At 44.5% G+C, this 13,234-nt stretch overlaps 2 protein-coding genes across 4 annotated transcripts in view; one reads left to right on the top strand and one right to left on the bottom strand.

The window, feature by feature from the left end:
* Nucleotides 1-360: 360 nt before the first annotated feature.
* ZAR1L (zygote arrest 1 like) lies at nucleotides 361-5,557 on the bottom strand. The gene is made up of 4 exons (XM_083498981.1): nucleotides 4,731-5,557; nucleotides 2,884-2,976; nucleotides 1,845-1,919; nucleotides 361-997 (listed from the first exon to the last, which is right to left on the bottom strand). Exons 1-4 carry the CDS (start codon nucleotides 5,448-5,450, stop codon nucleotides 854-856), a joined length of 1,032 nt encoding a protein of 343 aa, XP_083355107.1. The 5' UTR covers nucleotides 5,451-5,557; the 3' UTR covers nucleotides 361-853.
* Nucleotides 5,558-8,499: 2,942 nt separating this feature from the next.
* BRCA2 (BRCA2 DNA repair associated) overlaps nucleotides 8,500-13,234 on the top strand; it is a 30,953-nt gene continuing 26,218 nt past the window's right edge. Inside the window, exons 1-2 of one of the 3 annotated variants that reach the window (XM_083498839.1) lie at nucleotides 8,500-8,875; nucleotides 12,907-13,011. In XM_083498839.1, coding sequence (XP_083354965.1) covers nucleotides 8,866-8,875; nucleotides 12,907-13,011 — 115 coding nt within the window. In that variant the 5' untranslated portion in view covers nucleotides 8,500-8,865. Of the gene's footprint in view, nucleotides 8,876-8,905; nucleotides 9,081-9,172; nucleotides 9,193-12,906; nucleotides 13,012-13,234 lie in introns of those variants that run through there. The other 2 variants (XM_083498840.1, XM_083498841.1) reach the window with 2 other exon arrangements.

Genomic DNA, 13,234 nt, shown 5'->3' with positions numbered 1-13,234 from the left:
ATGTCAAGCTATGCTGCTTCTAATAGTGCCACTACAGACCAACCCATATTTCCTTTTTAACAGTTGCTACCAGTGCTATTTACTTATTCTTGGCACTCTGAGCACACTGAATGCAAGACAACTGCATTTATTATCTTATTAGTTTACAAAGTTGGTTTCTTTGTAAAATGAAACAAGGCAGGGGAAATTCATCTTCATAAGTTACTTCAGGAAAGAAACTCAACTGTTTTCATATAACATACAAGAACAGAGACACTCCAAGTCATGATCAATGTATGACTTTTAAATCTAACACTTATGCTGAGGTATCTGTTCAGTTAGAGAAAAAAGAAAAGAAAAAGCAGGCCATCTGCCCAGATCAGAATTACTCTGTTTATTCCATTTAATAAATATTTTCCACTGCAGAGATTGTACCAGAGGACAATATAAGAAATAGTTTATAGTCTTCAGTGGTTAAGAATATTTTTATTAGTTTTAGAAAGGTATGCAAAGAGACAGCTCACCTTGTTATTAGTAATTTGTCATTACAATATTCATAAGTGTAAATGAAACAGCATCAAATGGGATAACCTGGCCCCTTGTAGAAATTTTAGGTTTGCTACATAGAAATTCCTCAATTTCCCATCCTTCAATATAGCTCTCATGTACTATAGCTAGTCTTCCATATCAGCGACTATTACAATTGAAGTGGAATTCAAATTCATTACAAGTTACCCCAATAAACTACAAATATTTACTAGCCTTACAAAAATCTTTACTCCAGTATCCAATGCCGGGTCAGAAACCTAAGGTCAAAGCCATGTTATGAAACAAGTAGCAAAGTGCATGGTGCCATGTGCAAGAACAGCACAAATTAGATAATGTATTTGAAGCTGTAAGTATTGTCACAAGAGAGTCTTTTGCCTTTGCAGCGGCCACACAGCTCTTGACGGTGAGGCCTCTTGAGGTCAATGTGCCTTTTCTTCTGGGGGCAGGAGCAACGAGTCTTTGCACAGATCTTTGGATAACATATTTAAATTAGTGAACAGATCAAACTTCTCCTCCCAAAGTTGGCTTCCTGCTACCAATGTATTTTACAGTATACTAGTTCCATAATTCTATTATTATTTCTCTAATTCAACACTGTGTCCACTGTGCCACCTTGGCTCAGGGCTCCTGCCATAGTTGCATGTTCTACTTCAGCGGTTCTCAACCTGTGGGTCCCCAGATGTTGTTGGACTACAACTCCCATCATCCCTGAGCTCTGGCCTTGCTAGCTAGGGGTGATGGGAGTTGTAGTACAACAACATTTGGGGACCCGCAGGTTGAGAAAGGTTGTTCTACTTGTTTTGAAAGCAGCTCAAAAGTGGCCTGTTCCTATGAATGAGAAACCTGCAGCTCCAGGGCCTAATTTCAAGGAGGGTGGGGCGAGATAAGTTCACCACCCCACATTAAAAAATGTGTGGAAAGCCATTGTCTTTAGTGTAGAGGGTAGCTGTGACCAATGCAAACATGTAGCTCCCAGAGGATTACTTCCCAAGAGAACTTTGCCTGTTGACAGAAAAGTCTGCCTTCTCCTGCTATACAGTTTTCTATTCGCCTAATAAAGGGCCATAGGTTTTATGCTGGGCAAAATATTCCTGCATTGCAGGGGGTTGGGCTAGATGATCCTCATGGTCCTTTCCAACTCGTATGACTGATACCAAGCCTCCTAGAAATTACCCCCACAGCTAGTCTTGGTGCTAACAGTAAAGGAAGCTAAACGTGACTGCTCCATATTTTTTTTTCTATTCCCTGAACACTGCCGTTTAAAGTAGGCAAGTATTTCTCACTGTTTAACACATCTTAGGAAACGTGTTACTTACACGGCACTGAATTGCTTCCACTTTGTAAGGATTAAAGCTCTTCTGACATTTGCGACAAAGCTGTTTAAAGTAAACCTATGCAAAGGAAGGTGATTGCCATTAGAAGAGAGCCTTCTCAGATCAAATGTCTAGATTTGTCAATTCTTTAAAAAGTTAACACATCCAGAGCAAAATTAGGTTTGCAGGCAGTTAGGTTTCATTGATTCACAACACTATATTAAAATTTCAGGATTATCTTGCATCCTTGACGGGCTTTGTCAGGACACGGGGGTGGCATTTTATTTAAGCCAATATAAAATTTTCTTCCAAACATAGTTGCTTCAGGGAGATTCACAGGTAGGGAGGACAGGGTTAACCCCCTCCCTGATTGCAGCCCCCCAAATTCTCCGCCAGCCATTGCAATTAGGCTTGAAAAAAGTATGGGTTCCAATGGAAGGCTTCTTTCAGACCTAATTTCAACAGGACGGACAGAAGTCTCAGGTCATTAGGAAGACCTTTGCAGCTGCATGTTAACCCACAGGTTCTATGTTAACAAAAACATCTCTCACTCAGACATCATAAGTGAGCTATCTTTTAGCTAACAGGAACAGCTTCCATTCAGTGTCTCCAAATATTCCACTGAAAAGGTTCCAGTACTAGCATTTTTTCAGGCATTAATGAACAAGAAACCTGATTAACAGAGACTGGTAATAGTTCAAGAGAGTTGTGGGTAGTATGACAATAGCATCAGTATTTCCTTCCTATCTTCTGATCAAGAAGATGAAAGTTGTGGTATCATAAATAAAATCTAGCATGAGCATTCTGCTAGTCTACAAAAGCTTATGCTACAATAAATCAGTCAGCTGCAGCAGGAACAAGCTTTTGGCACCTTAAAGACAAACACAGCTATTTCTGGGAAATGTTCAAAAACCCTTTGCAGGTTTGTGAAGCACTTCAATTCATAAACGATTCTCCACTTTCTGGTAAGGTACAGCAACCCTTTTGTTTGTACCCCAAAGCAAACCCTCTAGAAGCAAATTTTGTCTTTTCATCCAAATACCTTATTGGTTCCAGAAATGCACCATACGTAAGCACTTTCCCATCTGGTCTTGCAGTCGTTGCAATGGAAATAGCCATACTTCTGTTCTAGGAACTGTAATAGAAAATAGCTGATTAGCAGCATAATAAATTAATGTGTACCACATTTAGAAATCTTTATAGTATTATGCCAACTCCTACTATTTGCAGGCTTATTGTTTAAGGCAGGCAATGGAAAATGCACGATATGTTATTGTTAATGCTTACACTACATCTAGTCAAATTGAAGCAGTTTTAAGACAAAATGTATCCAACAGCAGTCTTTGTCAATAAACTACAGGAATTATATGGATTGTGGCCAACATGAATGTGGCTTTGAAAACTAGCAGTGGGAGCGCATGAGATATGAAGTGATACTGTAAACATACCTTTTTGTGTCATTTAGCTCATACTTCATGGACATATGCAAGAAGGGTATTACAAAGATTTCTGCAGAGTATTTTGTATTCAAACACCAAAAAACTTAATCCTCATGCAAGAACAAGACTAAAGATACCCACTTCACTTTGTCACCTTATACCACCCCCACAATGCTGACAGATTAGTCTAGCAGAAATCTTATGGCATAGCCCAAAAATTATAGTCTTAAGTCCACTGCACACAGGTTGCAATCTTATGTACATTTACTCAGAAGCCAGGTCTTTTTGAGTGTAGTGGTCTTCCACTGCAAAAATAAAAAAATCATGGAGGATGTGGCTGTGAAAAACCTCATTTCTCACAGCCTTAAATGTTCCTCACATGAATGCAAAATCATTCCTTTTCCGTATTGGGTTACATGCCAAATTAACCTCAAAGGTTACAGTAAATAAGAGTTGCCACTAGGTTCTCAACCACCCTCATTCCTCTTTTGCTTTCTACAACAGTTATAAAACCATTATGTGGCCCTCCAGATGTTGACTGCAACTCCCATTAATCTTTGCCATGATGGGAGCTTCAAGACCAGCATCCCAAGGGCCACAGGTCTCTCTCACACACAGGAGTCACACTCACTTAACAAGACAGTGACTTTTCACAGACCATACCTAAATGTACTTAGTTTCTCCAAGTTAAGTGGAGCTTGCTTCCCTATAGGCATGCTTAGAAGTTGGGAAGAACTACTGTAAACAAGTCGGGCTTTCTCAACTCGATTTAAACTTGCCCAGGCTTGTATTGAAGTGTTGGCATCCCTCACCAAAAACGCTTAAGCTTCTGAAAAATTAAGTGCATGGCAGATTAGCAATCCAAAGGGTGCAGACTCAGCCCTCAATATCTGCAGTTAAGAAGGAGAACAGTCCTGAAGAGGCGCAGTGTTTCCCAGCCTTGGGTCTCCAACTGTTTTAAAACTACAATTCCCATCATCCCTGACCACTGGTTTTGCTAGCTAGGAAAGATGGGAGTTGTAGTTTTAAAACAGCTAGAGACCCAAGGTTTGGAAACACTAGTGTATACTTAGCAACTTCACAAGCCAGGAAAAGTTTCCCATAACTCAACATTCAGTGAGTCTTGGTCCTGCTTTCAGCTAAGGATGCTAAAAAGGAAATGGGGGAGCTCCCTATTTTGGTTATTAAACCCACTTGTTTACTGAAACCCGTTAGAACTGCCCGTCGTCCATCTGCTAAACACGAAATCTAACCCCGAGGTGGATCCCACAGTGGACTGGGAGGAACAGTAGCTGGAGAGGGGCCTGACTTGAAACGTCTCGAGTAGAAGGAGGCGCCTCATTCCCTCAGTGAGAATTTCAGGAGTCCGATGAGGCGGCCTTCGCGCCTTTTTTCGCGCCTCCACAGCGCCCCTAGCGGACGAACTGAGGAGACAGAGAGGCCCACTCACCTGGAAAGCAGCTCTCTTGCCCTCAGTGGCGGTGGAGGCCGCGGCGGCGTCAGCGGCGCCTTTCTGGTCCACGTCGCCCTCCCCGTCCCGCAGTTGCTGGGCGGATTCTTCTCCTTCCCCGCTGCCTGGAAGCTTCCCGTTCGCCTCAGCCTGAGCACCCTTCTCCGGCTCCAGGGGTTCCTTCCCCTCGGGCTCTTGCTGCTGGGATGGCGGCCCTCCTTCTCGCCCTGTGGGCGGCTTCTTCTCCTCCGCCGCCGCCGCCGCCGCCTCCTCGGCGCAAGGGGAGAGTTGGCGGCCCTGCTGCGGCGGAGGCTCCCGCCCGGGGAGGCTCTGGAGCTGGCGGGAACCGAGCGAGCACTGCACGGCGGCGTCCACCCGCGGGTTGACCTGGGTGCCCACCTCCTTGGTGCTGGCTTTGCGGAGCCTCGGGGCGAGGCCGGGGCTGACTTGAGAGAGCAGCGCCTTCAGCTGGGCCCGCTTGTAGCTGTCTAAATAATCCGGCGAGGCCGGCGGCGGCGGCAAGGGGGGCAGCGGGGCCGAGGAAGGGGCAGACAGGGGGCCCCGGTAAGGGCTCGGGATGCTGCTCCTGCTGCTCTTGCTCTGCTTCCAGCCAGGCTGCTTTTGCTTAGATTGCGGCCTGGGGGCCACGTTGTGGCTGTGGCTGAAGGCGTTCCCATAACTTTGGTAGATGCTATAGGACGGATAGACAAAGCGCTCCATAGCCTAGAGGGACAGGTAACTTTGCTTGCCTTCTCCCCGTGGCTTTTATCCCTCGAGGGGAAGGGCGTCTTAATTGGTGCTCGTTACTGCTGGCCTGCGGTAATAATCGCCCCTCCATTGATTATTACCAACTGCAAACTCTTGGACCTCCTTCCCATGGCTAGGGGAGGATGTTGGCAGGACTTAGGCCAAAGTAGTGAATATCCAAAGCAAACTCCTAAGCTTGCAAAGGTTAAACACAAACACACCAGCGTCCCTGTGCAAACTAAACCCCATTCCTGCTGGATCGAGCCCATTAAAAAGTCGGCCAGACTGATTAACTGGGTCTCAGACTGTGGTATATCCATTGAAACCAATGGGTGCTCCCTTGTGGAGAATTAAAGGCACTTGCCTAAATATCGGTTTTACGCTAAAGCAATCCATTTGGCTTCAGCTGCTTGATACAAGCTTATGCCTGCTCTGCAGAACTGTGCTACCTTGAGTAGGAAGCAGTTAGCTAGTTTAAAATAGGCTCTTGCATATGGAGGGCAAGGTCACAACTCCCCGCCCCCATCTGCCTCACATAGATAATAGGTTAACATCCAAATACAGTTTGTATAAAATCCAGTGCATACAAAATCCAAATTGTCTTGTTGATACCCAGATAATAAGTGTGATATAAACACCGTTCAGATATACATAAGTTATAGTACAACTCAATAGTAAGTCTCATTGAGTTCAGTTGGGCTTATTCCCATGTAAATAGGTATGACAATGTCGTCTGAGATATAATGCACATTTGCTCTGTTCAAACATTGTCACAGATAGATGCCCAACAGAACAGGAGCCTGTGGGCAGGGAGACAAAACCCCACTTCCATATAGAGAGTAGATGTTTGGGGACAACTGGCAAAATGAAAGCAAACATATTCACTTAGCAGACTTAGGAGAGACAATGTTTCCATCCTTGTAGGGATGTACCAGTCAGGGCTGAGCTGCCAAAGAGGATGTTTTTAACCCACCATTAGTTTGCATGTAAATATATAACCTTTCCCAACCACTGGAAGAAAACAGAAACAGTATTCCACAACAGGGTTACTTTTAAGTAAGTCCAATTTACAATGGAACTTACATTAAAGTAAGTGTGCTCTGACAGTCTTCTTTGCATATTTTGAATCAGTTCATACAATATGCATACCAACATTGAGGCTGAGCCAGTCTGGGTCATCTCACATTTCTCAGCTCCTGATGTCTCACAGCTGAATGTAGCAGCTGGTCACCACAATATCCATGTTGTATGAGAATCCAGGTTTTTATTCAGGGTGTGTTTCCTTTTTGAAAGGAGGCACACAGAGACTGGCGTTTTTATGATATATGGTTTGTACTTCTTGCACAAAGCCTTTCTCTTTTGGTTTTCCTAATGGCTCATTACCTTCCTTTTGTCTTCCAAATGGTCCATAGGCGATTTCCTAGTCAGGGAACTGACTTGGCTTGTATATTTGTCTTGCTTAACTTCTAACCTCTACTGGACTCAGGAATTAGGGATGTCTAGCACCCACAAACTCATACCTACAATTACTGCCTCAGAGGGGCATTGAGCATATCTTTCCTCAAACCTTACACCTATCTGTCCTGTAGCTCACTCACACTTTACTGGGCAGTTACAGTGCTGAATATTTTGATTCATTGTATTGGATAAACATTCCCATTACAATACCTGTAAATTAATAAATAAATCTGCCAAGATGTGCTATTGCCACCATCTAAAGATGCTATTTTTATGCACTGATGTTTTGTAAAATTCTTGGAATGTGGGTGTATGTGGACACATTTGTTGAGGAGGCTTGCTAATCATTAATCATTTATCTTTTTTAAAAAAAATCTGATTATTGTGTTGCTTTTCCTTCAAAATTTCATGTTTTTGTGTTTAAAAGCAACATTGAGGCAACAAAGAGATCAGTTCTGGTTTACCTGTACTTTCTAAATTGTTTTTTGGGTTCAGGTTTAGTTAACTCCTTAGCTAATTTAGGAGTAAAGCCTATTGCACTTAGTGGAAGTTACTTTCAAGTAAACACAGAAAGGACTGGGCCGCACAATTAAGGAGATGTGAAGCTTCCATGAGTTCATGAGATTACGGTAGCTATACTGAAATCAAAGGGAGTTATTTCCAAATAAATGGATTATGGATTAAAATTCAAGTTGTGCATCACAGATGAAATTCCTGGAAAATATTTTTCTTCCATTTACTATGGCCATCCGTTCTAACATGTTAAAAATTACTGGTAAATGCTGATACTTGCTGAGCGTTTGATATTTACAATAAACAGAGCCCTCCCCCCGAACTTCAATAATAAGATTTGGATCCCATTGTTTTAAAAAATGGATACATTGCAGGAATGACCGCTTATTATAGCTTCCTGTTTTTTAAAGTGCAACACGTGGTAACCTGTTCTTATGAACGCCTCTTCTCCCCATGTGATAGAACAATAAATGGGAAAGCTGTAGTCAGACTTCAAGCTTTATTTTTAGGGCGGGAGGAGGAGGGACTGTGTTAATAACTCTAGAGAAAAAGTAAGTGGTCCTATCTCCTTGCCTCTGAAGATGAAGAATGCATTGCTTGAATGATTAGAACTTAAACGCTGGCGGACCCTGTGGCTGTGGGTGTGCATTGCCGCCTGCTCACAAGTACCGGTAAAAAACCCCAGAAATAATTCTTCGCTGATCAATCGTATCCAGCATCGCCTGAGCTCCGCCAGTGCAGCTTTCTCCCGTTTGAAGCACAAATTGTTTGAGGATCGGGACATTCGAAGGGAAACCAAAATGCTTGTTTACAACTATCAGTCTTACTGTATGTTTGTGAAACATGAACCACTTATAAACGCCCCGTCCAACTCCTCGAAAGATTCCATCAACGGTGTCTCCAGAAATTATAAGAGGGAATTGAAAGAAGTTCTTAGTGGTCGGGTGCAATTTTTTTTTAGCTGCTTACTGAACGTCGTAAAAGACATTGTAATTAGCTGTACAATACAAGCTGTGAAAAGGCTTCATGCTGCAAACATGAATTGGTAGTTTTAGCCCCGTGTATTAAAAGAAAAACCCATTCTTTTGATGAAGGCAGCCCTCAACCCTCGCAGAACTACATTCCCCATGATACTTGAGGGCGGCGGAGACGAACCACTCCAATCCACTCACTTTCCAGACCGCTTAACCCCCCCCCAACAGGAAATGGTACGGCCGCTTCCCTCGCAGGGAGCCACCTCCTCTCGCCTGTGGCGCTGCAGTTAAGTAAGGAACGTCCTCCGGGGCGTCAGGACTGAACCAACTGGGAGGAGGAGGAGCAAACGCGCGCCATTTCCACATCTGCGCTTGCGTCGTTGAGACTTGGCGGCAGATTTCGTATTTCGAGGAAGTGGCGCTGTTGCTGCTGAGGCGCAGCTATGGAGACCGGTCAGTCTTTCGACTCCCTTCTGGGGTGACGTGGCTCGCGGCAGTTTATCTCCTTTCCGTGGCGAATATGCGCTTTCTGTGCTCGTCTTTCCGCCGACTGCCTGCCCCTGAGGCGGTTGTCGCCCTCCTTGCTCTCCTCCTTCCACCCCCTGAAAAAAGCCCTTAGACAAGCGGGGACCAAGACTGAGGAAGGGCGACGTTTGAGGTCCATTGAAGGGCCACCTTTTCATATATGGTTGCTGTATATTCGCTCCCAAGGGATTTAGACGCTTGTGGGGTTTTGTGCATCGGGTGCCATGTACTTTGGCCAGACTTGGGTAGGCAGGCAGCAAAATGTCTGGGGCTGGACCTGGGTCGAGGACATGGGCGTGGCTAAGGGGAGGGCAGGAAGGGCAATTGCACCCCCCCCTTAGAGCCACCAAAATTATTGACGTACTCAATTGAGGGTCTGCTCCCCCCCCCCCGCAGATGCCTGCCCCCCTAACGAAAGCTCGCTCCTCATAATGTCCTCCTTTAGGGGGGTGTTTTAACGCGGGATCTCCCTCCCAAAATAAGCTCAACAACTTTAGGTGGCTGTCTCCTTTAAAAAGCCCATGGTCCAGGGGGATTTACTTAAGAAAGCAGGAACGGGCATTGTACTGACTATTGATACGTCCAGCTCAGTGTTGTTCACACTGACTGGCAGCAGTTCTCCAGGGGGACATTTCCAGTCCTACCTGCAAATGCCAGGGACAGAACCCTCTGCATACGAAACAGTTGTTCTGCCACTGCATCACCACTGGGAGGGAGGGTCAAAGACAGTCGCTCTTGGGCAGTTTGTTTTTGGCTGCACCCACCCATGCAATTTGGTTGTTAAGTACAATCCTAAACATGCTTACTCAGAAGTTCTACTGAACTAATTGAGGCACGTGTTCTGGAAGCTACCAGCATGAGTTTGACCAAAGTGCAGGAGGCAGTGGAAGACAGGAGTTCCTGGCGTGCTCTGGTCCATGGGGTCACAAAGAGTCGGACATGACTAAACAACAATTCTTACCGTATTTTTCACCCTATAGGACGCACCGGCCCATAGGACGCACCTAGATTGGGGGGGGGGAATAAAGGGGGGAAAATATTCCTCCCCCCCAGGCGCGGGGCTGGGATGGGGGAAGCCCGAGCTTCCCCCGACCCCAGCCCCCAGAACGGGAGCCAGAGCGATGCCGAAGCTGCGGGCAGCTTCAGCATCGCTCTGGGAGCTTGCGCGGCTGGGGGAGGGGGAAGCCCGAGCTTCCCCAGACCCCAGAACGAGAGCCAGAGCGATGCCGAAGCTGTGTGCAGCTTTGGCATCGCTCTGGGAGCTTGCGGCTGGGGGAGGGGGAAGCCCTCCGCCAGCCTCCAAACCATGTCGGGAGACAGCGGGATGACGCGCTGCGCCTCCCCGCTGTCCCCCCAGCTTGTGGGGCTGGCGGCGGGGAGAAGCAGGCTTCTCCCCGCCGCCAGCCTCCAAAGAATGTCAGGAGACAGCGGGATGGCGGCGTTCCGCCTCCCCGCTGTCCCCCGAGCTTGTGGGGCTGGCGGTGGGGCTCTCCTGAAGCCTGGAGAGCGAGAGGGGTCGGTGCGCACCTATAGGGCGAAAAATACGGTACTTATGAGCTCTACAAAAGTGTGTCATTTTTTTGGATAAGGGTAGGGTACTTCCAGGTAAATATATATGTGCTGTTAGACCCTTGGACAGTGTGATGAAATGTATTTTTGGAAATTAGTCCAACTTTAGCCTTTAACGTTTTAAGAGGAGGAAGCCCCAGCTCGTTGACCATTTTAGTTGCCCTATTTTACATCAGTTCTATATACAGTGGTGCCTCGCAAGACGAAATTAATCTGTTCCGCGAGTCTCTTCGTCTTGCGGTTTTTTCGTCTTGCGAAGCATGGCTATTAGCGGCTATTAACGGCTTAGCGGCTTTAAGAAAAAGGAAACAAACTCACAAGAACTCGCAAGACGTATTGTCTTGCGAAGCAAGCCCATAGGGAAATTCGTCTTGCGGAACGACTAAAAAAACGGAAAACTCTTTCGTCTTGCGCGTTTTTCGCCTTGCGAGGCATTCGTCTTGCGAGGTACCACTGTACTGTATCCTTTTCAGTTTCAACAGCCAATTGGGATCTTATTAATTTATATGTTTGGGATTTGTCCCAATGTGCATAAATTTACACTTGCATTGAATCTCCCTTGGGCATTCTGTTGCCAGTTTGCCCAGTTTCAAGATGTGCTTTTTAAGAATTCTTAATAGTTTGCTGTCATCCTCAAGTTTGACTGCTTCACTTCTTTTCCATAACTCCTGATAATTTATGAATGAATTAAACAGTCGCAATACATTCTTGTGAGATCAGTGCTTACTGCCTTCCATTGTGAAAATACCTATCCTCTACTTCTTGTATGTCTTTTATCAGAGGATCTTCAGAGAGACCCTTGTTCCACAAGGGTCTGCTGTATGTTAACAATTGTTTTAATACAGTGGTACCTTGGGTTAAGAACTTAATTTGTTCTGGAGGTCCCTTCTTAACCTGAGGTACCACTTTAGCTAATGGGGCCTCCCACCACCGCGCAATTTCTGTTCTCATCCTGAAGCAAAGTTCTTAACCCGAGGTACTATTTCTGGGTTAGCAGAGTCTGTAACCTGAAACATCTGTAACCTGAAGTACCACTGTATTGCTGCATGCCAGTTATCAGGCTGGTGTGCCTTTGCGTAATTTTTGGCTTCCCCTCCCTAACTGTTGTTGGAAAACTGATGAATTCCATCGAGTCCTAGTCAAGTATCGAATTTTAGATGTGACAATTAACACAATTCTTCGTTGCTTCTATGTACACTAAATTTGTTTTAGAAGCCTTTTATGTAATCAGTGGTTCACGTGTGGACATGCTAAGGTTACTCATTTTCCACAAATGCATAGGAACAGTTTTTTGTATTTGAAATAATGTAACATAACTTCCAGACAATTTGTTTCAAATATACTCTTGCTGAGCAAGGATAAACATGGCTTCTGCAAAGAGAAATTTTGTTTCCCTGTCTTTTTTTTTATAATGTACTATTGCTTGACATTATAGTATTAACCAGACGTTGTGCAGTTCAACTTTAGAAACTTGAGACAGTCCCACAAAGAATCCTGATTAAAAAAATTAAAATGCAGGAATAATATTTATTCCTATAGTACTGTAAAACAGACTTCTAATACTATATAACACTTTGATTGAAATCAAATGTGTTTTACTGTAGCATGATCAGATTTGTTCCTATGCACTTTTTTCTAATGTGAAAGGATTATGGTAGTCAAACCCAAATTGTAGCCGCTGTGCTTTTCTCTTGGTCCCCTTGCTGCTGCACTATGAAGACCTAAGCCATGGTTTAGTTTGGCATTAAGTCTGTCCCTGGGCTCACGGCTTGTCTTGCTCCGGACAAATCATGAGCTGTAGCCAAGGTGTGTTCTTGGCTTCTTACTCATCATTATTTGTCTAGGGAAGGCAAACTACAACCCTGGGTTGGGATGTACGCTTAGCCAGACCGTATCTTAGGTCTGGGTAGCTGAGCAGCAGGACTGTGGAAGGAGTTAACTGAGCACAATTTCTGCTGCTAAGTACCCACATAGTCCACACTTAAAATGTGCTTGGCTGAAGGTTAAATGCCCCTTATCTGGACAACATTTCTTCCTCCCATAAAGTCAGATCTGTGACTGCAAATTGAAGTAGCTACAAAATATTTAGCATTACAGTGGTACCTCGGGTTACAAACACTTCGGGTTACAGACTCCGCTAACTCAGAAGTAGTACCTCTGGTTAAGAACCTGAATGCCAATTTTCTTGTTTTAATTCAACCTAGTCTTTTTAGGTGATATATATAGTGGAACGGATGCCAATCAAAAAGATGAGCAATACATAAATATTTTTATTGCAAACGCTGCATTGGTTGTGTGTTATCAGATAATACTTGAAGCCAAACACAAAGAACTAGAATTCATTGCAAATATGATACAGATTTTGAGAATATTGTAATATTATTTTGCAGGTTCATTTAACAACAACAGTGATGTTATGGATAAGAAAAATGTTACTACATCTCCAAAGAAGCCATCTTTCTTTGAAATATTCAAAGCGCAACGTAGTGAATCAGGTACCTCGGGCATTTATTATGGTGCTGTGAACAACTCTTTTCAATAAGTTATGGGCTTGATTTCCTGCAACAGCAGCACAAGTAGAAGGCTGCTCATGCAACCAATCTTTCCCTATCTCTTAACCCCTCACCCCAAAAGGACTTACTGAATACTGAATACTGTAATTGTGTCATGTGGGGCTACAGGGGAGTGAGGATTTGAGTATGAAGGAATTCTCTTTCA

Source organism: Podarcis liolepis (genome assembly GCF_965112155.1).
Source record: "Podarcis liolepis genome assembly, chromosome: 4".
In the NCBI taxonomy this organism is placed as follows: domain Eukaryota; kingdom Metazoa; phylum Chordata; class Lepidosauria; order Squamata; family Lacertidae; genus Podarcis; species Podarcis liolepis.
This window is presented reverse-complemented; position numbering and strand designations above follow the sequence as displayed.

What these genes read in the sequence shown, in the direction of transcription:
- ZAR1L (XM_083498981.1), bottom strand. Translation starts at nt 5,450, where the DNA reads ATGGAGCGCTTTGTCTATCCGTCCTATAGCATCTACCAAAGTTATGGG. An exon ending in GCATTTCTGGAACCAATAAG is followed by an intron (nt 1,920 to 2,883) that starts GTATTTGGATGA and finishes TCCTTTGCATAG; the next exon opens with GTTTACTTTAAACAGCTTTG. An exon ending in TGGAAGCAATTCAGTGCCGT is followed by an intron (nt 998 to 1,844) that starts GTAAGTAACACG and finishes TGTTATCCAAAG; the next exon opens with ATCTGTGCAAAGACTCGTTG.